This window comes from Urocitellus parryii, chromosome 4 (assembly GCF_045843805.1).
Source record: "Urocitellus parryii isolate mUroPar1 chromosome 4, mUroPar1.hap1, whole genome shotgun sequence".
Taxonomy (NCBI): Eukaryota; Metazoa; Chordata; class Mammalia; order Rodentia; family Sciuridae; genus Urocitellus; species Urocitellus parryii.
In genome coordinates, this window is record NC_135534.1 from 88,728,220 (window position 1) to 88,755,108 (window position 26,889).

The following is a 26,889-nucleotide window of genomic DNA, read 5'->3' on the forward strand; positions in this document are numbered from 1 at the left end:
ATCTTTTTATTTTCATGTTGTAATGCTGAGTATCTAACCCATATTCAGTACACATTGGAAGTGAAAGAATAAAGCATCCCTAAGAAATATCCAAATCTTCCTGTAGCCATGAAGCATAACAATTCTTTGAATGCAATGTGCTAAATTAAAACATAGATAGACTTGCAATCTCTGTGGTACTTATAAAGTCTTTTGTTATTTGAGCTTTGTCTGATAGTTAAATAATATGTATCTTTCAACAACTGAATTTTGTGTTTTCAGAGATCATCTATAGCTGGGTGTTTAATGAGTTCCCTTCTTTTGTGGCGGAAGACAGCCGGCGGTTCATTTCCCAGGAGACAGGCAACCTTTATATTTCTAAAGTGCAAACCTCAGATGTCGGCAGCTATATTTGTCTGGTGAAAAACACAGTGACGAATGCTCGAGTACTTAGTCCTCCAACACCACTCACTCTACGAAATGATGGTAAGTTGCGTGGCCCAGAGGAAAATGGTCAGCTGTCTCACATGTGAAAAACAGATATTTAGTGTTCTCTAAGCATTTGACCTAGTACAAACAAAATAAAAAGGCATTCACCATGGTTAGAAACTCAGCATTTTTATTCTGAGATTATGCATACCTTAGAAGAAAAATTTTGATATGGGAAAGTGATGATCCATGGATGAAAAATATTCATTACAATGCTACTGTAATTCCAGAAAGAAAGAGAGAATCTGAGAACTGTCATAAAGAGACCACAGTTCTTTTCTTTCCACTTTAGTGCCTCCATATAGCATATGTATATGAATTGTAAGCTTTTTATGGGTTCAGTTTTCATTACATTTTTATTTTAGCTGCTTTCAAACTGAATGTTCAGCTTTTAATACTTCATGGTACAATTATAATTGTTATTATTACTTTTTCAATAATAGGAACAGTTGGAACTTTAACTTTTAAGTGCAATTCAGGCAGATATGATGATGCTATAATTATAGGTATTGCCATCTATCTAAAGTATCTTCACATTTAAACACCTCATTTGTATTTATAGACATTTACAGTGAAGCATTGCATTAAAGAAGTCAAGTGCTGTATTACAGTTGATATATGATATGCAACTTGCTCTATCATGCAACCAAAAAAATCTATGAAGGCATTATTAAGTGAGCTGAGAACTGATTGATTTTGAAATTTTAAAAATAATCTATCTCAATGCTGTTCTTTTACATACTTGGTTTTAGACTATATTTGCTGTTGGAATCTATGACTAAAGTTATATCACTGATTTTTTTTTTACTATTTAGTGTGTCTTTAGATATATACATACTCATTAATGAAGTTTATGAGACTCACTAAGCTATAAGTATACACACACAAGCACACACACACACAGTATTGTAGACTCTATAGATTTTAGAAACCTTAATGGATAAAGTACAAATACAATATTCATTTTGAAGAGGAGAAATCCAATGCTGGAACATTAGAGAGATAATGAGTCCTGCTAAAGCCCACACAGGATAGTGTCATGGATGAACAGGTGGGAAACATGAACAGGGACTCACACACCAACCCAGAGGCTACTTAAACTAAATAGAGGTGATACAGGATGGAACTAAAATAGTGATAGTAGCCTTGGAGGGTAAGAAAGATGACTGAGGTATTAAGTGGGTAGAATTTTCAGGATTTGAAAACTAAATATGGTGCTCTGGACTGCAGGGAGATACTGTATAAGACAATTTCAAGGTACTGGCATACTTTAATGAGTGGGTGTTGCTTCTTCACAAGAGGCAGATGGAGGAACAGATTGCTGAGTGGGTGACCATGAGGCATTTTGTTTTGAATACGATAAGGTGAAGTGTCCACAGAAAATCTCTGTGGAGTTATATAGTAGGCATTCCAATACATGTTCCTAATATCCATAAGACAGCTAGGCCAGGTAAAGAGATTTAAGTGTCACCATTGTGTGCTCCATCATTCTAGTTCAAGTTCTGAGTGTGTATATATTTTGCTTACTTGAAATTTATTTTTCAAATTTATCTAATCAACATCTTGGAATTGATTTGCTTCTCTGTGAGCTGTTTTCATAAAATTTCAGAGCACTCTTTCATTAATTCTTTAAGAATTTAAAGCAACCTTACCTGAGAATTGTCACATTCTTCTTTGTGAACAATTAATTCCATTTACACTATTCATTTATATATAAATACACCTTGCAGTTGGTTCAGGCCTGAGGTTGGAGAGTCTTTTCCACCTTCTTTTCATACAACAGACCTCTTATTACACATGCCAGTTATAAGAATAACACATGGATTAGTCAGAACCCCAAAACTAATACTACTTTCACTAGTTAGTTAAAAGTTTCAATGTCCATGGGTAACTTTTAATTCATGGCCCAAATGTGTCACTTAACTTTACCTTCTACCTTCTATACTCAAACATTAAAGAGTAATCCTTTGCTGATATTTAAAATACTCCATTCCTTCCAACTTTTGTTTCTTTTGTTTGGCAAACCTCTGATCCCAATGAATTCAACTGTAGTCTTATTCTGACTGCTTCAAAAGTAACACCCACTGTGGATTCATGATCACCAATTTGAAAGGTGCTACTCAATCCCATTAAATTGGATGATTTAATCTACTATTTTGTCAAAAAGCTTTTGGATGCTTCTCTGCTTTCCTTCAAATGGACAGTTCCCCTACTACCACTTCACAGAACTATTTAAGTTGTCAAGCTCATCTTTCTACTAACACAGTTCAAATCTAACTAATTGCATCTTCATCCACATCATTATTCCCCAACCCATTCTTTCTCAATAGAGATATTCATCCTGCTAGAACCAATCCCCAATCCATCCTCTACTGTTGGTTTTCATTCCCTCTGTTTAGTCAGAATAATGCACTGTTAGTCATTGTTTCTTATATAATAAATGATATGTTACCGGACATGAATAATTTTAGTTGTCAAATGAATTGAAATAATTGCAATAGTCAGTATTGTTAATTTTTAATAAATGTATGTATCTTCAACATTATTTGAGAAATACACTGACATGATTAATAAGTGCAGCAAAAATAAGTAAAACAACATGGTGATTTCAAATTTAACTGAAAAAAAACAAGTAGAATAAATCTACTAAGTTTCAGTTATATCACTCAGTTACAGTCTTATTTTTTACCAGAGAAGATAGGTAATTTAAAGAAATATGAATTTTCTAAGTCTGTTGTTTCCTTGGCTGTTGTCTATTAATATCTTTTTTATCATGTTAAAACATCCCTATTGAATGAATGTAGCAATGCAGAGAAACAAAAAAAACATATTGATCCCTCTCCCTGTCCTTAAAAGTCACTCTTTAGTGTTTCATTTTTTAGGAAAAAAAAAAGTTATTTTTAATTCACATATTTGAAAACTTTCATGAAATGCTAGAAAATACCTGTATTTCTTGGTTAATCAATTTTAAATAATAGTTGTTTAATCCCTCAAATAAGTATGCAAACACTGCTTCTGTTCTCCTGTCACATGTTCATATATTCTTTTTAAAAAAATTCATTCTATTTAGTTATACGTGGCAGTAGAATGCATACATCATATATAAATAGAGTACAACTTCTCACTTTTCTAGTTGTACATGATGTGAAATCATACCAATCATATATAATCATATACACACATAGGATAATAATGTCTAACCTCATTCTTCTATCTTCCCAACCCCAAATCCCCTCCCCTCCTCAAACAGGGTGTACACTCCTCTCTGTCATGTTCAGATATTTTCATAGTTTTTCTGTTGCTTCCCTTTTAGATTCAATAATGTACGAAATCTTTGCAGTTTTCATACTTTTCAAAACAAATTTTAATTTCTTCATAAATTAGAAAAATTTTATCCCTACTTTTTACTACTCCTTCCCTCACTATTTTTATCTTCTTTTGCCTTCTACTTTCGCTTCTACATTATCATCATCAAATACAACAAAGTCTTATATGCTTCCCCATCAACTGATTCTGGAAGCTAATAGTCAATAGATATTTAAAAGTTAGTACTATGTAACAATTCAGTCGTTTTCTAGATATTGATGCTATACCAGATGTATTTTTCCTAATATGTAAAACTTAGAATTAAGTATAACATAATGAAAAATCAAACTATAACAATAAGATTATAATACACTTGGCATGTAGTAGAAAAACAATAAGTAGTTCCAATAAAAGTGTTCAGATGTAAACAAAATTCATAGCAACAAGGGTGATAATTGAACAGTGGTGTGGGTGAGAAAGCACATGGAGACAGTAGGAAATGAGAAAATATGTAACACTTCAGGTCAAGTCTTGAAAAAGCCAGACAACTTGAGGAGGGTAAATAATGAAATACTGTAAAATATAATAAGAAGACACAGAGAAAATAGGAAAAAGAGTAGTGTCAAGAAATCAGAGGAAATGTTTAAGTGAGGGGGTGGGCATAGACATGCAGTTGAAGAACAGAGTGTGCACACCTGCTTGTGTCCCTTCTGACACCCTACAGCAAGAAATCTATATCATCCATGAGAAAAGTCTTAAGGAGGAAAAGGTATCACCAACACATCAGACATGTTGATATATTTCTGGACAAATGAGGAAAGATGTGAATGAAAGGATTAAAACAGTAGAAAAAAAATGAAATCTGAATAAAATTTAAAGGATAAACGAAAGGAGTTGACAACCGTGTGCCGGATAGAAGTCTGTAAAACTGAAATCAAAGTTAGCAATGAGGATGGATGGAAGAAATGGGACTTAAACTAAGGGGGATAGGTAGAATGGACAAGTCACAGTAAAATATTAGAATCCCTTCCATATCTCTATTTGCAAAAATTCAAAGGATCAATTTCAGTAAACTGAAGCTAAAGTGTTTGTTTTTTTTTGTTGTTGATGTTTGTTTGTTTGTTTGTTTATGTGAGTGGTGGGATAGTGAAAAACCTTTTCCTGACATTTGGGTACCTACTTCCTGATAGCAAATTCCCTGCCCTCTCAATTTAAGCAGAACATCAACATGAACACACTCCACTACTGTGTCTACAGACACACCATGCAAGAACCCAATACCACTTTCCAAATTTCTCAGATTTAATATTTATATGCAGTTCAAAGTTAGCTGTTACATTTAAAAATTACTAAGCATATTGGTTGATTACAGAATTCCAAGATGATGCGTAAAAAGCAAGAAGCTCTTAAGATGTGTGTCTTAAGATAACTATAAGACACACACAAATTAGACTACAATCATTTTTAATTTAAAAACTTTCATTATTTTGTCTTTCTTTAAAATAATGTAATCAGAAAGGGTATTCATAAAAAGGACATTATCCTGAATATTTTCCCAAATAGGTAGCATATATTAAACACTTATTCTGAAAATAGAAATAGAATGATTGTGGATGAATCCATTTATTGCACCATAGTCAGCTGAAATTCCTGCTGGGTCTTACAAACTTCTCAGTGCAGAGATAGGCATTGTAATGGATGTTTCTGCAAACTTGGCAAATACCTCTGCAGGGATTTGAATATAAAAATTGTGTTTAATCTGCTGTGACCATAGAGTTAGCTATAAAAATCATTTTTAAGAGCATTGTGATTTTATAATTCTCTAAAAAAATATAGATATTTCTAAAAATAATAAAGGATACATGCATAAGCAAAAGTTCTTGTTTCAAGTACAAGTAAATTTTTGCTTAATAAACTGTCTGTTATAGAAAGTATTATTTTACCTTAGGTTCCTCTAAAAGCAAAGCTTGAAACACAATGTTCTTGGTTATAGTTTATTTAATTTCTTCCCAGAGACTTGGAGTAAGTAGTGTTGGGTCAATCAGTGAAAAACAGGGCTTCATTATGGAGATGACCATTTCTCTAGGCATCTGCAGCTTCATCCCACAGGAGCAGAGCCTAACACGCCTACTCAGATTGGTGATCTTGGAGGATGAATCAATGGATTTCCCTCCCCCCTTACTTGGAAGTAATTCTTTAGGCAGTGAAAGCCCTTGAACTTCAGGTGGCCCTCAAGTTCCAATTTCCTGGAACTGGCTTCACCTATACAAACCAGTTTATAGTAACAGGTGCGAGAGTAAAAAGTACAGCCAAGATCATTGGAACTGCAGTACAAGGGACATGTGAAACATTGGTGATAATGAGAAAGTTTTCACAGTTCTAGCACATTTGCTTATAGAAAGGAATTCCATTTTCCATTTACATAATTTCAAATACCCCAACATTGATAAGGATGTTGTTTCCATTGAGACTTTCTATCACTTAGTCATTTGATAAGGATGTTGTTTCCATTGGGCATTAGGTTCTGTGACATATATTCAGACACATGGATAAGGACTTAAAGAAGAGTGAGAAAGCTATTTGAAATGCAGTGCTATGATTCAAATATAGGTATATGTTGCTATGGTAATGCCTAACAATAACACTGAACCCACTGGCTGAGAATGCTTCCAGGAGTTGACACCTGAAGAGAGTTTTAAAATTTGGAATTTGATAGATAAAGAAAAGGAGCATGTGCATTCATTGAGTACAATATAAAATCATAGACAATGTTGTAATTGCACTCCAGTATAACACAAAACACTAAGCAATGGGGTGATATGAGGGTGTGTATGGAGGGAGAACAAAGGTCATACTGTTACAGAAGAGGTATCACCAAAGAATGATCCCAGGAGTTGCTGAGGAAAGGGGGAAACTTGACTGAGGACCAGCAAGGTTCTTGCCTTACATACCAGAAAACAATCTGACATGCCCTTGTCAGAGGCATAGACAGAGGTTTATTTAGGAAAGTAAATACATATTCAAGGGAGAATAGGGGCAATCTCAAAAGAGAGATACCTTTGCAGATAAAACAAGAGATGTACATTTAAGGGAAAATACGAGTCATCTCCTGAGTGAGAGATGCATTTGGGGTATTCACAGCTCTTTGTTTAAAGGAAACTTGGTGATGAGTGGTTATGGAATGGCATGTAAGAATGACATCAGTTCAGTGATCTCAGGATGGGTTCTAGTGTTCTGGTCACTCACAGGATTCTTAGGGTAACATGGTCTTCATTTTCTGATCAGTAGATAGTGTTGGAAAGTATTCCACATTTCTCAGAATAACATTTCTCTCTTTGCTTAATCTATTGGGAGTGGTTGGAGGCTAAGTAACAGTGCATATATAGAGTTATAGATTTCCCCCACATTCAGCAGTAGTAGGTCAGGGAAGGAGACAAGCCTGGAAAAGTATACAGCACTTCCAAATTTAAATATTTTTTCATTGTTTCTCTTTTATGTCTCCTCTTCTACCTATTTCTTATTTCTTCTATCTTATCTCAATACAATAAAAGTCCTTATTGACCATGTAACTGTCAAATCAGTAGGAGAAGCTTCAACACATTTGACATGTATGAAGCACATGATTGGATTTTTCCTGTTCTCATACTGTAGGAAATTATCTTCATGAATTCACAAATATGTATTGTACCCCTACTATGGTCAGATATTTTGTTAGGCACTCAGGCTATAACAAAGGCTAAACAAACATCACTATCCTGTGCAGTTTATAATCAAATATGAAAGAGGATCTCACCCTAAATATTAACAAAGACTGTAACTGTGAATCTCAAGATCTGCCTGCCTCACACAGTATCCTAATGAGGCATACTTCACTTATCACTGAACTACAAAGCAAAACAAATCTAACTCTAAAATAATTATGAGTAACATAGATTTTTTCACTAATGATTTAGATGGTAATAAATGAAATACTTACACTCCACAAAATACAGCAGAATCTATGATGCACCCCTTCTCACCACATTGCTCTTTATCAGGTGTTCATTCCTGAGGTTCTATCTCTCTTTCAAATGCCTCCCCCACCTCCTCTAATACTGCTGCATTCAGCCTTCCTTCATGATCTCACTGTCTGTCTTATGGCTAATTTTGTACTTTCTTTTTTTTTTTCTCTTTTTTTTTTAGGTTTGTAAACAGTATTTATTTTCCTATAATCAATTTAGGTCACCTGAACTCAGCATCAAAGACACAAAATTACATATATGAGTTTGTGAGGGGAAAGGGGAAAAAAAACAAGGGAGAGAATTTTCTCTCATTTGTGTTCCTTGGAATTTAATTCAAATTTATTTATCTAAACTTATTTAATCAACATGTGTTTACTACATTTGAAGCAGTGTTTTAAAAAAATTTTTAAAGTATTAAAATAAAAAGATGGAAAATATGTACAGGTTAATATCAATTACAAAGAAGTTGAGACTGTTATATTAATAGCATATGAATATTACATACAAAAATTATAAGGTTAAAGTGGTCGACGATGTTCTGATATTGGATATTCTAACAATTTTCTGGGAATAAATATATGTATATGTATGTATATGTACAGTTGTACATATATTCCCTAATCCATTATGTACAAGACCAGATTCCTCACCCCTTTCCTAGTCCTCATCCCTCTTCCAAGATCTTTTCCTTGGAGTTCAGCCTACTTCCCAAGACAGTGTTCTCTCAATTCCCTTCCCTGGGGCCATAATTGCTCCAAAGTGAGACAGGACTCTAGGAAAGAAGGAGGAGGAGGAGAAGAAACACACCCTGGGCCCTTTTCTATCTCTTGGGTAGGATAGTGAAGTAGAGAGAAGGATAATTGCATTAGTAACTTGAGAAACTGAGTGGAAATAGATTCAAAATGCATTCAGAAATATTGGTATATGTTAGAAAGTTCATCTGTTGTCACAGTAGTGAAAAAAAATAGACTACAAATGCAGATAATCTATCCCTGGGGGTATTGGAGAATCTGATGGCTTGATTTTTTATTAATGAACTGTAGGGAAAGTCATCAGCTGAAAATGTATGTATAGACAACATGTTTATGTTTTAAAGCAAGAATTATGTCAACAAGGAAATTATGCACAGAATTATCTAATTACATAATCCATGAATCAAACCCATTAGTTTACTGCTGAATAATTCAGGACCTAAGGGAAATATAAAAATATAAAAATAGCATGGCTCTTGAGACTGTAGTGGGCTGAATAATGACCCTCAAGAAGTATAAATTCTAATTCCTGGAAATTGTTAGTATTGGCTTATGTCATTCAGAAACTTCATGGATGCAACTAAATTCAGGATCTTGAAATAGAGACATTACCATACAATATCTGTGTCAGTCCTAACTATAGTCACATATGTCCTTAAGTGGGAGGCTTAGAACAGTTTGACTGTGGATGAGAGGGGATGTGATGACAGATGACAGAAGCAGAGACTGGAGCAATGCACTCAGAATATTCACGTAGAATATGCATTTAGACCATGAGTGCCAGGTGCCAGTGATACACACCTGGACTCAGGAGAGGGAGATCTCAAGTTTGAGGCCATCCTAAGCAACTTAAAATTCTGTCTCAAAATAAAATTTAAAAAAAAAATCTCTGGGCATTTAGATCAGTAATTGCTTAGCTTGTGTGCAGCTCTGGGTACAAGCCCCCATACCATAAAAAAAAACCAAAGCAGGGACCATGAGCAAGAGAATGTTGATAATTTAGCATCAGAAGACAGAAGAAGCAAAGAAGAAAGAATTCTCCCCTAGATCCTGTAGAGGTAGAAGGAGGACTGTCCTATCCTCACCTGGGTCAGGCTCAAGGGAATTTTGTTTGCTTTGCCCCAGAAAAAACACCAATGAGATCAATCTTATGCTTGCCCTCTCTGATCCCTGACATTTGATTTGGTAGTTGATAGTGGAATTCAGCAAAGTCAGTCTTATTCCCTGATCTGTCTGTGAACTCAAAGCAGTATGAGAATTGAAATAACCTTGGGTATTCTCGGTTTTTCACTTTCTCTTAAAAGTGCTGCTCTTTAGGTATCAAATATCTTACCCTAAACCTGTGAGATCTTTTCTTCTTCTAATCTCTGCTGAAAATTCTCAATTGATGGATAGTTCCAAAGGGGCTTGAAAAACCTAGGAAAAGTAGAAGTGTGACAGGAACACTTGGATTTAGATACATGTATCTATGCGAGGGAAGCTGATTAATATTAAAGCATTATGTCAAACTCCACAGGAATATGGAAACTTACTTAACTTTTATTAATATTATATTTATTTTGCCATTCTATCTTTGGAATCTTGATCAGAAACAAATGAAAACATCAGAAAATCACTGGATGAGTCCTGAGTAAAATGAATATTTCATTCATTCAGACATCTTAACAATTGGTCATTCCATCAAATCATTTTTTCTTTAAGCAGACTTACAACAATCATTTGAACTTTTGTCTATGCAGATAAGACATTTTAAGAGAAACAATATGTATGATTTCATTAACTCTCTTAATATGTCTTAGAAATGTTGAAAAATTATTGAATATGTGCTTGCAAATAAGATATACATGTTAAATGCAAATCTTACTTGGGCTTTTTCCTGATTTTCTACATGAAAAGCTGTCATTATAATTTAGGAAACAAATTTCTATTGGTTGTTAATTTTTGATAATTGGTGTTGTAATACTGAATATATACATTATTTTTAACATAAGAAAAGAATGCAATTTTGGTTATGAGCACTACAGTACATGTATATTGAGTGATTTGATTTCCTTTTCTATTTTCAACTTTCTTGAGAGGCTACTCTACACCCTTGTCTCTGTTGCTTCACCTTCTCTTTGCATTTAATAATCTCCCATCTGGCTTTGAGCCTGACCACATCTCTCAAAGTGTTTTCTCAAAATTAATCAAATATCTTTTACAACCAAATGTATTGGTATTTTATCAGTCTTCATTATTCTTGACCTCTTTGCAATCCCATTTAAAAAAGAAATATTTTCTTTTCTTGACATGACAGATAGTGTGCTTCCCAAACAGTTTCATTTGTACCTTTCAATGTTTCCTCTCTGTCAAATCCCTAAATCAGTCATTTCATTTAATCATCCACTTGCTGTCACAGGATTCCCCTAAATTCTTGGTTACCTACATCCAAGGTTCTTCAGAGGACAGGAGACTTAACCTGTCTTTCAATCTATTTATCAGCACATGGGATAACATTGGTACTTTTTCTTTGAGTATTGTGAGGATTAAACATCAATATATACAAAATACTTAGACAAGTACCTAGTTATGTAGTAAGCTATATGAAACACTGGCTAGTAACACAATATTTATGATATAATTCCACAGCATTTCTTCGCTGTGTGAGAGATGTTGCAGTTAAGAACTATTCTTCTAGACTATTGCTATTATGGTAATTTTGTTGTTGATGTTGTTTACTGTATAAATCAAAACTCCTTTGTATACAACTAAGATATAAATAGGCATGAAAGAGATGGATGACAAATAGCAATGGGAAGAGCTTTATATCCCATTGCCTGCTTTCAATTGTTTTATTCAAACTGCTCCTGAGTTTTCCAGCTTCATTCCTTTTGTTTCTATTATCTTTGAGATGCCCTCTCATCTTCCAGCACTCTCTTTAAGGATATGAATGATTTGCCTAAGATGATATAGCTTGATAGTTACGACAAACAGGAATAAAATCTATCATATAGTAAGCAATTTGAATTCTATTCTAGAATTCCTTTGTTTGTCCATACTGAACACGTTTATCAAATTGGCATTGTATTTACTACCCAGAGAGTTCTGCATCACCTGAAAATTCAGGGATGAATTAAACCCTTAGCATATGAAGGCATTTTATAGAATAATCAACAACCAACAACCCATCTCAACACCTGACCCATTACTCTATTTTTCCAAAATACAGCTTCCCGTAACTAAGATATTTCATTGGCCCAACAAAACATTATTACTCTATATTATTTCACATCACAGTTTGATTTTAAATAACATTTAGTAACAAAACTTATAAAATGCTTTTATAAGTCTATATAATTTACATCTAGTATTCATGGTGTTATAGTTCAGCAAAATTGTATCAGAATAGTCTATGATAATTATAAAAAAAATAATAGAATATAATGGAGATATTTAGGCCATACCTGAGGTCTCCCAATCAAAGATTCTGAGACAGTCTTACATATTAGTAGTTTTGTTGTTTGTTCATTTTGGGGTTTTTTTAATTTTATTATTTTTAGATATATATGACATTATAGTATTTTGACATACATATGTGGGATGTAACTTATTCTAATTAGAATCCTATTCTTGTGGTTGTACATGATGTGGAATTTCACTGGTCATGTTGTCATAGATGAACATAGGAAAGTTATGTCTGATTCATTCTACTGTCTTTCTTATTTCTATCCCCCCTCCTTCCCTTTAATTTCTCTTTGTCTAATCAATAAACTTCTGCTCTTCTCCTGCCCCTTTATTGTGTGTTAGTATTTACATATAAGGGAGAACATTCAGTCTTTGGGTTTTGGGGACTGGCTTATTTCACTTACCATGATAGTCTCTGGTTGCATCCATTCATCACAAAATGCCATAATTTCATTCTTCTTTAGTCTGAATAACATTCCATTGTGAATATATGCCATGTTTACTTTATCCATTCATCTGTTGAAGGGCACTTAGATTGGTTCTATAGCTTAGCTATTGTGATTTGAGCTGCTATAAATTTTGATGTGGTCGCATCACTATAGTATGCTGATTTAAAGTCATTTGGGTATATACTGAGGAGTGGGATAACTGGGTTGAATAGTGGTTCCATTCCAAGTTTGCTGAGGAATCTCCATATTGCTTTACAGAGTGGTTCTACCAATCTGCAGCCCCATAAGCAATGTATGAATGAACCTTTTGCCCTACATCCTCACTATCATTCATTGTTACTTATATTCATGATAGTTGCCAATCTGACTACAGTGAATTGGAATCTCAGAGTTTTTTAATTCTAGAGTTTTTTAAGGTAGACAGATCACATAGAATGATATCTCTGTGGAGATAAAGGCAATGTATCCCAAAAGTACTGGGAGCACTTATTCCTAAGAATCCTTCTTCCCCAGGTAGAAGAGCATCTCCTCTCTCAGGAGATCACCTTGTCTCTCAGATTCAGAGAGTCAACATGCCCTTCCAGAACAGCCAGTAGACTGTGAGTGTATTCAAGTGTGTTTATTGGTCACGAAAGGCAGGGCCCCACAGAAAATTTGCAGAAGGAGTTCTGAACCTTATCTTTCTCTGGAAGTTTTCAGAACTTAGGTTTTCAGACATGCCATCTGGACTCACTTGTTTGTGTCTTCCTTCAAAGAGAGAATTGGAAGAGGACTGAAAGAGGCATTTTAAGTATTGAATAAAAGTTGTTTTCATCCTATAATCCCAGGAATCTGCATTTTCCACAGTACTCTTCAGATATTTCATATATTAGTCAATTGAGAACCATTGAACTTATCGATACCTGCCATATTTTAATGTGATGTGCTTCTCCATATTTTTAAATATCTTCTTTATACCAACAGGGTTTTGAAACAAAAGCCTATACTAGAAGTACACTGGAAGAGATTCTTACTAAAAACACAGCTTCCTGAGTCTTTTCCTTAGATATTCTCTTTCACTTAGGCTTAGGGGATGGATGACATTTTATCTCAACAACTGACCTTATAATGGCTGTCAAGTGGTCACCCTGTTTATGCAGTTGATTAATTTCCTTTGCAACATTTAAAATGTGTTTAATTCATAGTTTTAGAGCACCTTGAAGGGAATTACTGAAATGTAGATTAATAAACATTTTTTGAGGAAAATCTTGATACTGAGCTTCACCTTTCATTTTATTTAGACAGCTTTTCTATTATTAAGTTGCCCATTTTCCTAACATTGCCCGTTTTCCTACCTTACCTTGCACAGCACTTCTTAACATGATGTATCTTACATTCCTCTGAACATCCAAAATGGTGTTTAAATATAACCTTAAGACTCCCTTTGAATGATTTTAAATGATTTCCTTTAATTTTTTACCTCTGAATCAATCCTTACATTTTGTCTCAGTTAATTTTCCTAAATTAACTTGAAGTGGATATTTTAAGGTTTTCATTATCCTGCAAGGATATTGAATTTATTATTTTGTGTCCATTTTTGTGTTAAAAATCACATTCAGGATACTGAGGTTTCTAAAACTACTTGTTCTGGGAAGTAAATTGTAATATTTAGGAGTGTTTCTTACATAGCTCACACCAATGGAAATTTTGCAAATTTATCACAAAATAACAAGACTGATTTTTTTTTTTAACAAAGGTACTAAACCTCATGTATTTAAATAAGTGCCCCGTTCTTCAAAGTAGACATACTTGTAGGTAATTGTCTTCTACCAAAGTAAGCTTGACATTATTCAAAATATTTTCAAACTCCAATGATTCATCTTACTATTTTATAATCTGTGTCTTTCATACTGTGGAGAGAGAACAGCTTTGTCAGTGGAAGGTTGGATAAAGACTGATGTTCCCTCTATGCTCCAGTCACTGTGCTGAAAGCATTTCATACACTCTGTCATTTAGTCATCACAACAAAACAGCATTTCGAGTCTATCTTTGTTTTATAATTACAGAACCTGCAGTTTTGACAGGTAGCAGGTCCTCTTGCCTATGCTTGTCTGACTGCAGAGACTACATTTTTAAGAGTAAACGTCCTGCTCAGTTACTACCAGGTTAAGGGACTCCCAACTACAGAGTTGGTCACAGATCTGGAACAAAAGCTATGACTCACAGATACTGTTTTCACCACTCTGTCATCCTGCCTCCCTTATATTAGTGCCACATTATGACCTTGGATTCAACTCTTCAGTATTACCTGGAATTACAATTAAAGGGTGAGGATAGAAATGATCCTCACGGAAGCAATCAGTATTTGTTTCTTCCTGGTTTGGTTGAAATAAATGCTACAAAGGCCATTATTCTAAATTCAGCAATGAAAAGAATCTATGACATTTTTGAAATTAGACAGTATAAGGAGTAACCTACATAAGTAAAATTGGGGTTATGCTGATCTTTGGGAATGACAGACTCTGTCTTTAGAGAGTGTAAGGTTGCCTGCTACACAGTGTGTTAATTATCTGTCAGAATATCTGTCAAGAGAATTCTGAGTCTAATTTTCTTAATAATTAGTAAGGTCTACTTAATATTACACCATGCTTTCTTCTTTAAATGTAGGCCTTCTTTTAAAATGTTATACTGCTAAAAAGTTAGTGATTATGGAAAAAGAAGAATATGCTGAATTTGGAATTGTAGAGAATATTTTCATCACTCAGTGGTTTAATAAATAAATGAATGCCAACAGAAAGAGATATTTCTCTGTCATCCTAACATCAGGGTAATCAAATACATGTAGTACAAATCTTAACAGATGGGCAACTTGTAAATGATTCATATGTATAAATAGCTGCCCTACCATAAGTTGGCCACTGCCTAAGGCTTTTCTGACTTTGCTTTTGTTTAAATTAAAAGCATAACCTCTAGAAGCTTTTAGTGAGTTTGAAATTCAGAGGTAAAGGAAGAAAATGTAGAAAGAAAAAAGAGTAAGAATAATTTAGATGATGTTAAGCTCAGAAATGAACCCTCAGGCAGTTTACTCCAAATGCAGCAGAACTAGTGTCTACTGCGATCCCTCCCCATGACATAACACACCACTCAGGCTAACATTCCAAAATGCTCATTTAGGTGAATGAACATTATGTTTTTACAAAAAGAATTCAATAGAGAGAATGAGAGGTCAGGAATTTTAACTTCAGCATGCATTTGTTGACATACCTCTTACGGTTTTAACTCTTTGTAGGACACTCCCAGAAAGAAAATGAGTTTCACTGACATAGGAAGAGAAGTAACGTAGAAATTTAAGACTGATCACAGAAGGGAGTTTAGCATAATTTTAAAAAATACTTCATTGTATGTATCAATGTGATCAGGTAAAGAGCTTTTTAGGAAGACTTTATTAGATTACAATCCCAGTTCTGCCTCATTTTACCACATGGCCTGCTCTGTCCTGATTCATGTAACAGTGTTTATATCTGATTTGAAATGGATGTAAAATTAAAATAATCATAATTGTAAGGAATCTGGCACCAGTTTTTTGTTTTTGTTTTTGTTTTATTCTGGAAGTCAAGAATGACGTGATTTTGAACCCTCTGAGAGCCCATGATATAGTAGGAAAGACAGACAAAATGAATCTTGATTTTAAAAAGAAAATCATGTGAAAAGAATAAAATAAAATTATATCATCATGGGTGCAAAGAGGAACCTAACTTCAGGGCAATCAGGAACATTTGCACAGAGGAACTAACAATTGAGTGCATGTTGAAATAAAAAAAAAGGATTTATCAATTGCCCTAATTCTGGGCTGCATTCCATAACAAGGCAAAATCATACTCAAAGAACTTGGGAAAAGGATTAAAAGAAGTAGAGCATGCCCCAAATACCTTCATCTTTCACATTTATCAGAGGCTGGTAGGAAAAAAGTATTTTATTTTCTTCACTACAAGGGACCTTGCTTCTATGATCTAGAACCTAAAAGAGTCATGTTGTTACTACAGCTAATTTCTTTAGTGAACTCAGTAGCATTTTGTGGGTTAAAGGCAATCAAACCAATATTTGCAATGTTCCACAGAAAAATTTATTTGGCTCCAAAGAACTGATTACTGCAGAACCCATGGAATACGATTCATTATTTAGTATCATGGGAAGTATGTGCTTCAAAGTCAGATTTCCTGAATTCAAATCCTGGCTGTAGCATTTAATAGTCATGTGGCTCTGGACAAGTTTTCAACTTTCCTGAGTCAGTTTTCCCAAAGACAAAATGAGAACTATTCAGACTAATTCAAAGGGATTGAAGAGTATTTATCTGGATGACTTACAAGGATACCAGGCACATAGTAAAACCCAAAAAGTCTGAGTATTATTCTAATTATTATTTTATAAATTTTTCATGTGATAGTGATTAACACACAACCTGAAATATACCACATTTCTGGTTGTAATTTTCAGGTTTGAATTTATTTATGAAACTTTAGAAATCTTCTATAAATATGACTTAAAAGCAAGGGGAAAGGTGAATTATAATCTGTAAAAATCATTCACAAATCAAATTCCCAACTATATAAAATACCACAATAAAACTAGATAAAATAAGACTTTACAAGTTATACTTGAATTTATCACTGAATTACTTACTTCCTTAAACTTTTTTTAAGACTATTTAAACCTGCAAATCCAGCAGATTTGTCAAGCTGGGTTAAGGTAATGTATAATTTAAGCAAACTTTCCAGAGTTAGAAATCCAATATGCATGTAACCAGTGTATTTTCAGTGAACACTCACTACATGTACAATCCTGCTTCTGATACTCATCAGAAAGCATTCACTCACACCAAAATCGAATTAGGGCAGTTTGCAAGGGAAGATCCTTTTCCATTATAAAAGCTCTGCTTGCTCACTCCTTCTTTTAAAAAGGAAGGGGGAGAAAAAATACACACACACACACACACACACACGTTATGTGTGTATTTCACAGTATATTAAATATCAGTTGCTAATTGCTGTTGCCTTTTAGTATAAATAGTTAGATTTAATATTTATATTTATTTGATGGTTAGATTTTTAAATTTTTATTTTGGCTTAATACAATATTCTGAACAAGAAAATATGAGGAAACTGATTTAGTGCTATTAGATATTCACAAAAGAAAATAGATTCTTTGTGAATATGAGGACTAATGAAAACTCAAATATATTGTGATTTACTTATAATCATGGAGAGGCTTAATAGAAAATCTCCATTTTAGCAGTGCTAAAGACCTAAAATAAACAGATTAAAGAATAAACATAGCTGTAATATATGAATGGATTTATCTGTTCTTAAAATATCATGTTTTTGTCATTACATTTGCATACATCCATATAGAATCAAAAATTGAAATTCAAAACTCTCAAAAACTGGCATGGCACTGGTATAAAAATACATATATAGACCAATGGTGAAGAATAGAAGAAATTCAGACTCTCAGATGTAGTCATCTCATCATTGACAAATGTGCCAAAAACATACATTAGAGGAAAGACGGCCTTTTTTACAGTTGGTGCTGGGAAAACTTGTTAGCCATATATGGAAGAATGAGACTATACCCTAACTTCTCTTCATCTTACACAAATACCAACTCAAAATGCATTAAAGACCTAGGAATTAGAGCAGAAAATATGCAAATTCTAGAAGAAAATGTAGGGTCAACACTTCAACATATTGGCACAGGCAATGACTTTCTCAGGAGCCCTAAAGCCCAGGAAATAATGCCAAGAGTTAATAAATGGAATGGCATCAAAGTAAAAAAGCTTCTGTACAACAATGAAAACGATTTAGAATTTGAAGAGAGGACTTACAAAGAGGAGAAAAATCTTTGCTATCTACTCTTCTTACAGGATTAATATCCAGATTACATAAAGAACTCAAATACTTAACAAAAAACCAAATAACTCAATTAATAAGTGGGTAAATGAACTAAACAAATATTTCTCAAAAGAAGAAATACAAATGGCAAAAAAATATTTGCAAAAATGTGTTCAACATCATTAGGGGTTAGGGAAATGCAAATCAAAACGACCCTGAGATTTCATCTCACTCCAGTCAGAATGACAGTCATCAGGACTATAAACATGAATAAATGCTGATAGAGTATGTTGCAAAAAGGGAACAATTTTACATCATTGGTGGGATTGCAAATGAATATACAACCACTATGTAAATAAGTATGGAGGTTCTTCAAAAGAGTAGGCATGGAACTACCATATGGCCCAGCTATATCAGTCATCAGTATTTATCCTAAAGTATTAAAGTCATCATAATATAGCAATAGATGCATACTCATGTTTAGAACAACACAATTCACAAAATGCAAAGTATACGACCAGCCTAGGTATCCATCAACAGATGAATGGATAAAGAAAATGTGATATATGTACACAATGGAATTTTATTCAGCCATAAATAAAAATGAAATTACATCATATGCAGGAAAAGAAATGGACAATGAGATCAAGTATCTTAAGTGAATTAAGCCACAGAAGATGAAGGGTCATAAGTTTTCTATTGTACGTGAAAGCTAGAGAGGAAAAAGGAAAAGAGAGGCAATGGTCCCATGAAAATCACGGGAAGATCAGTAAGGTAAAGGGACTGGTGGCAGGAGGAGGGAAGGGAAATGTAAAATACTGGGTAATGATATTGACCAAATTATATTGGTCAATCCCACAATTATGTACAAGTATTATGCACCAAATAAATAAATATATAAGGAAAAATTCTCAATACTGAAATCTGAAAGCCCTCATGTGGATTTGGGGAAGTTTCTAGAAACTTTAGGATATCAGCCTAGTCCTAAGTAATGATGATTTAAAAAATATATTTGATAGTTATCCTACTAAGCTATATTGATACATAATAATAAGCTTTTATTACTCAGCTTACAGCAGATAAGGACTATTTATGTGACTAGAACTTACCATGATCAGAACCTATGGGAATCAAACAGAAGGCATGGCTGTAGTCATCAATAAATTATCTTATTATACAAACAAGATGTGAAATCTCAAAACATTAAGAAAAACATTACTCCTCAGAAAAGAAAGCATAAACAGTAAATGCTGCTGGAATTCATAGGCTAGAATCCACCACTGTGGGCTACTGTGGTTATAGAAAATATTTTAGAGGAAAAAGGATTTAGTTTATTTAGCCTCACTAAACATAGTATTTGAGAATATATATGTTAAAAATGTCAAGGTAACAAAAATTAATTATTGCTATTTAGGAGACAAACTGGTCCTAACAGTGGGCTCTGATGGACAAGTGGAAACTAACACTAATTTTTTTTCTGCTTTTGAGCATATTTTTAGGGCTTTAACTGCAGAAATAATAGCCTGAATTTCATCAAACAGATATGGGAAATTACCAATTTTTTTTTGGAAAGGAAAATAAATGATGAGAACACTATTTTATAAGGATTAATCTGGAGTCATGGTACAAAATTGATTGGAGAAGAAGGAAAGCAAAGTGAAGAGGTCAAGTATACCAGCAATCAAGGGAGAGTAGTGAAGGTCCAAATTAGAATTATGTCCAGGAAAGAAAAAGTAAAGTACATATGCAATAAATACTAGAAAGAATATTATAAAATTACTGGGTGTGGTCTTAAAACATTCTCAACATTCTAATAAGAATAAAGAAAGTGCTTATAGAAAAAAATCCAATATCTTAGAATCAAATTTCAATTAAAAATGCAATTAAGCATTCAGCAGGAGAAATCTGTGGTTCATGGACTACAAGAGGGCCTGCAAAGTGATGTGTAGGCCGATAGAAGTTAATAAATCTACCTTCAGACATTGTAGGTGCAAAAGAGAATAAAATTCCTCAGTGTTAGAAACCACATTATAATGAAGATAGACTAGTAAACATTAAAACGCAGAGAGAATGGGCACTAAAATAAAGGGTTTTCTGTGTGCTTTGAAAACAGAATGAAATTAATTCTCTAATAGATGAGAAGATAAAATTTGAGTATGATACTGAAAGCTAAATGGTAGTGTACTAACTAGAGAAAAAGACTAAAAGGATTTCAGGTAAAGACAAGCATATGATGATTGACATAAAGGTCAGTTTAGAGAGCTGAAGAAAATTGTCACGTGGCTACAGAATAAGGTTGTGAGGAGGAGAACCACTACGTTTAAGACTGACTAGACAGACAAGGTCCAAATAGTGAAGGACTCTGAATGTACTATATGAGAAGCAGTATTCATATTTTGTTTTATGACATTATTGAATAAATAGTTCCCATCCTATTTTCTCTGCTCTCACTGACATCAAGGCTACCTCCAAGAGTCATCTGAATTTTATATCAAATTTACCTCTACTTTTTTTCTCATATTTAATCATATGAAACTTTAATACTCACCACTTTTGCAAAGATCACCAAGGATCCCCATATTGTCTAATTTAATGGGCTGAATAAAAGGAAATCTAAATTAAAGTAATAATGATCAGAAAAGAAGTAAAGGAATAGTCTGGAAAATTTTAATTGATACCCAACTGACAGAACTTGACAATTGACTGATTATGCTGAAATGGAGAGACTTTATCAATTCATACATCCACAAAATGTTTCATTATCATATGTTCATACCTCAGTAACTTAAAACAAAATATAAATTTTCATGGTTATGAATTGAAAAATTACCTTGCATTTTCCTCAGAATGAAATGAACATAATCATTGGAATACATAAAAATAAAATCTTACCAGATCCTATTTTACCTGTTATACATCTTCTACATAGTTTATAACAACTCTATTGACTAATTCAGTCATCAAATATTCTTGAGCATTGACTTTGAACCAAACATTGTTTAAGGGCAAAAAGGGAGACAAATTATATAATCTCTGTCCTGAACAAGTTCAGAGGTTTGAAAACAGATATTGAACAAAGGAATAGAAGTGTGTTCAGATTGAACAATTGATAATCATAGGGATTAACAGCTGAGGTGATTGACTTGGTTGGAGAAGGGAATAGGCAGAGGTTCAGGAAAGACTTTCCTAAAAAAGTAATGTTTGAAGTAGAACTCAATTGTCTACAAAATTGGGAATGACTAAATAAATTCTTCTGGAAGGTAGGAGAATGTACTTGAAGGAAGGACAAACTGGATATAACATAATAGATTCACACAATTGGGTAAGAAACACTAGAAGCAACTCCTGTTGCTAAGATTCCTAGAATAATTTGGACTTTACTACCTTCTACTGTCATTTCAATAGTTATGCCATCTTATGGAACAATAAGAATTTTTCCTGGGGTTGGGCAAAATAGAAGAGTGAGTGGAAGTACTCTTCAGGACTCACACAGACCTCAGTTGAACCCTTTGCCTGTCTTTTAGTAGATCAGTGATTAGATGGAGTTAATTAACATTTACAATACTTATTTTTCTCTTATTTAGAATGGGGATAATTCTGTGTACCTTACTCTGGTCACAGAATTTATTGAACAGTTTATTTGCATGTATACTGAACAAAGCATCAGGCTTTGGCAGGTTTTCAGTCAACGTTTATTCCTTCCCTTTTTGCATCTATGGAGTGTGTTTAAGGCACATAAAGCCCTGTGATGAGGCTGTGATAATCAGCATTCTCCCTCATTAAACATTCTCCCTTTCAACTGTATCATACATACACCCTTTGAAATCAGTAAGACTTTGTAAAATATGTGGTATATTGTTTACAGAGCAAATCAGGGAATACTGTGCTAAGGATCTCAAATATGAGTGATAACAGCAGGAATTCCAGTCTTCTCAATAGTGACACTCAGTAAGAAAACTATCTGTGCAGATTAAAATGTAAAAATAAATTTTTAACAACAGTTTAAAGCAACTAATTTGTCACATTTCCTTCCAGAGTTAGGCAACAAGGCAGTTCATCAGCTAAGCTGGCAAAACTAATTCCCCTAGGAATTTCCTTGAGTTCTTGGGAATTAGTATATGGATTGGTAGACAGTTATAAGTAAGAAACTATTGTGGAGAGAGTAGTTCTTCTAAAGAATGATGAAAATTTATGAATAAAAAATGATTTGAGTTGTTCTCTGTAGTTGAAAGAACAGATGCTCCATCAAGTTAACCTAAGTATGGTCCTTGTAGTCTTAGAAAGCATACAGCATGATAAGACAAAGGAGAAATCAGAGAAATCCAAATTTAGTTTCCATAACACAGCATGACTATTAAGAGGAGAATGGAAGGTAGTAGAGTCCAAATTGTTCTAGGAATCTAAGCAATAGGAGTTGTTCCTGGTGTTTCTTGCCCAATTGTGTAAATCTACTGTTATATCCAGTTGATCCTCACTTCAAGTACATTCTCCCACCTTCCAGATGATGTGTATGTAAAAACTTCTTAGGTGTGCCTCAAGTCACTTTTATGTCATTTGAATCTCACTACATCCTTTCAGCTTCTCATAGGATTGTTGTAATTATGACAATTAATGATTAATTTATCTAATACAGGGTAAATCCACCATATTTATAAAAAACATTTCCTTTCTCTTTTTAATGGAAAATATGTTTTAATTGATTATTTAGAAATCACAGTTTCTACTTCAGTCATGATTGAAAACATACAACTCTAATCAGGGTAGAAGACTCCTATGGACTATTCAGCAATCTTCAATGCATTTTATTACTTAATTGAGCATCAGTCAGTATGTCATTTGGAATCAGCTATGATTTTAAATTGCTTTGAATCAGAACAGTCATTATCTCATTCTTAGTTAGTCCAAACTGGCTTCCAAGAAAGAGTCCTTGCTTGTCAAATGAGACCCCTCATTTATACAATAACTGATCTGTAGTTTTGAATCATGTTCACATAGATGTTGGTGGAAGCTCATAAAAGTGAAATTATTAGCATTTTTCCAGGTACCAACTTTTCTTTTGTATAATCCTCAAAAAACTTCAATTTCTACACACATAGACAAGACAGGCAAAAAAGTACACACAAACACTTTACAAAGTCAAAGAAATGCTAATTTTTTAAAAAAAAATTGCCCATAAGCATTTTAAGTTATGGACTTATCATAAAATATTTATGTTTTCATTATGTGGATATATTTACAGTTAAATTCCTATAATCTTGTGCCTAGAAATTTATGAAAATAGCAAACATACTTTCTATAAAAAGGAACACTTTTCAACAAACTTCTCAAAGTGTATTTCATCCTTTTGTTATCAAATTTTGAAAATTTTATGCATTTGGCATATTATTTAATGCCAGAGGGAGCTTATATGTTTGGGGAAAAATATATAGCTGCTTTCTTTAGGCCTCACTCTTATAAGATCTTATTCTAAGTTATGGATACCCATAGAATGAGCCCTCTGATGATGGTGGAGAGAGATGGCTATATTTACCTAAATCATAGTGGCAAGAACTAGAGAAGAAAATAAGTCTTAAAACTCAGTAATCAGAGGAAAGCAATTACAATGTGTAGCAGGCCCTTGATCAATTTATTCTTAATACTAGGAAGGAAAAAATAAATCTATTGGTTTCTCTTATTTTCAGAGTATATATATTAGTGATGAAAAATGCTTTGTCCTAATAATAAAACTCCAGTTTTTCCTCAGTCTTCCTATATAAATAACACCCATAATGGAGCATTTATTTGTTGATAACTCAGGCCACGTATTTTTCTTGTCAGGATACCCTTCCGTCCCGTTATTTACACAGCAATGACTCTCTTCAAGAAACTATGATTTAGGGTAATGTACGTTTTTTGAATAAAAAAACAGTATGTTGTCTTTCAATCCAGGTTTGAGAAGTTGATACTTATCAGTGGCTCATTATGGAAATGAAATGAAGACATCTGGACACTTTTATAAATGATTTAAATTTTAAAGATTATGATTTCTGTATTCATTTGAGTACAGTAAGCAAATGTGTATACATGGAGGCATAAGATATAATTCCATACTTAGCACTAGATTTCTAAACTTATAAGAAAGTAAGCACTATCATTGCATATGAGAAAATAGGGACTGAAATAAAGTTCTTTGATGCTCTTGATGTTTCAACAGAGCTACGGCTATAGTTGGAAATTGCATCATTTATCTTCAGATCGCAAGCTGATACTTAATACGTTCTAAAAGTACAAGAAAAGTGGAAGGCATCTCTCATAGCACAGCATCTTCAAGCATCAAGTGCACCATTCAGCAGCTTCTTCATTCTCTTTTTTATATCTATTGTAATTATCATTATTTATTATTGTTTGTTTTTAGTCATTCATCATCTTACCAGGGAACTTCCAGAACATGATGATTTTATATTCAGACTTTACAAGACAGTAACAAAATAATTACAAGTGAAACAACTCCTGCAAATGAAATATAAAAATTTAGGAATCTCTGATATCACATATGCTCCTGGTGAAATGTTAAAAAAAAAAGTTTATTAAGCAATTAAATAATTTTCATGTGAAAATGATGCCTCAGTTCCTAAGCCTCCAGTTTGATGCTTATCCTGGGTGCATCTTCATTACACACATTGTGTGTCCGTATACCAGTATGAGATTGCTGATAACACTGAACATGGATCCTATTAACTCCAAGTGCTATCTTGAAATGAAATCAGATGCCTACTGTTTATTGAAATGGTATTTTCAAATGAGCACTCATGAAAATTTATCAAGACATTGTCAACATCTGAACAGAAGAGTAAGAAAATATGTCACTAAATATTACCTATCATCTAGCTTCAACTTATATTTGAAATTTTTCTCTTATTATACCTTCATACTCTATGTAATGAAATCAAGTACTTAGTAAAAATCCCCAGATAGAATCTTATTTCTATACCTTTGTTGACACTGTCTCTTCTACCTTAGAGTCACTAAACTTCTAATCATGCATCTTTCAAGTTTGATTCCACGGTCAAAATACAATTACAGTGCTTTCCCACATTTTCCTAAATGTTCTATTCAGTAATCTCTTTTCTCCCACAGTGCTTTATCTGAACCATTCAAATTTCATTTATCCTTTTTCATAAGGATATTCATGTAGCTTATGTTTTCTATCCCCTGTTCAAATTAACATTCTACATTAAAATGTGCAATGCTTAAAAAATAGAGCAAATCAAATATATTTCTTTGTCTTGAGCTCTAATCCACTGCTACTCTATCTTGTCCTTTGCCTAGGATGGTATTTTCGATATGATACTCAGAATCTAGAAAAGGAATAAGATAGAGCCAGAGACCACTTTTGTTTTGTCCTGCACAGTGGCATATCATTCAAAACACTTTGTTTGTACCTGAGAAACCCAACTTGAAATAACTTAACCAAAATAGGCAATTAATATTATTTGACTGAGAGAAATTCCAGGTAGAACTGACTTGCCACCAATATTCATTCCTTTCTCTCCTCTGTATATTTTAATTTAATTTTCTCTAAATAGGCTTAATTTTCTTTAATAACAAATTACTTTCACAGAATATAGTTCTCATGGCCCTCAGACATGCTGGCTTTTTTGTGTGTGTATCACCAAAAACAAACTAAGACACTTTAAACTCCCTGGTCCTTGGTCAAAAAATTCCAACCTTAACTGTCCATCTGACTCAGTCATCGTGCCACAGAACAATAAGGTTGCTTGACATGCCAGGTACCCACAATAAGTTAATTGATACCATCAGGAAGGAAATCACACAGTAGTATAATGGCTCCTATTCAACTCAACCAGTTAGAGAAGATGGAAGCAGAATTTTCTAAAAGAAGTGTTAAGAAAATAGCTGTTATTTTTGTAAGACAAGAAATGTGTTGAATATTTTTGGCAGAAATGTTGAAGATAAAAATATAAATACCCATTATTTGGACATAGAAAAGACAAACCAGATCTTTCCATCTCATTAGTTCAGCCAAATTTTTAAAAGTTACTAAGCATGAGTTTTTGACCTTAGAAATGAATATGATTATGTGTTTCAGAAGTGTCTCTTGAAATATGTAACAACTGCTCTTGCATAGGCACCAAAAAATTAGGACAGACCACTCAATCAAGGAGGAAGAAAGCAAGCTCAGTGGGAGTGCCAGAACTTTAAGAGTTGAACATGATTTGCCCTAATGCCAGGGGAAGTTACCAGTGCGTGCATGCTCTCAGGCCCTGTGTGCTATTTTTGCAAGCCTGTTAGTCTGCCACACTCTAATGCTAAGAATGTCAAGTATTATGATAAAAATTAGAGACAAAGAAGATCCAACTTTGAATTTCCTTTATGTACATAAAATCACCCCGAAAAACAATCTTAATATAGAGTTCATAGCCTACCTTTGAAAACTTCACTAGGCTTAGTGTAGGACCCTACATCCTAAAATTATAATAACTTGTCCAGATTTTTCTGTTGTTGTTGGCTCTTTGTTCTGTAATATGCTTGGTAAATAACTGCTGTAAATTGTATTCCACTTAGGGAAAAGCACCCTGGATCTTTGTGAGTAATTGGAATA

The 26,889-nt window shown here is 33.5% G+C and overlaps 1 protein-coding gene across 1 annotated transcript in view; it reads left to right on the forward strand.

Annotated features, from left to right (window-relative positions):
• Cntn5 (contactin 5) overlaps positions 1-26,889 on the forward strand; it is a 663,533-nt gene that overhangs the window by 306,453 nt on the left and 330,191 nt on the right. The window contains exon 6 of the mRNA XM_077797318.1: positions 262-465. Within this exon, the coding sequence (XP_077653444.1) occupies positions 262-465 (204 nt within the window). The remainder of the gene's footprint in view (positions 1-261; positions 466-26,889) is intronic.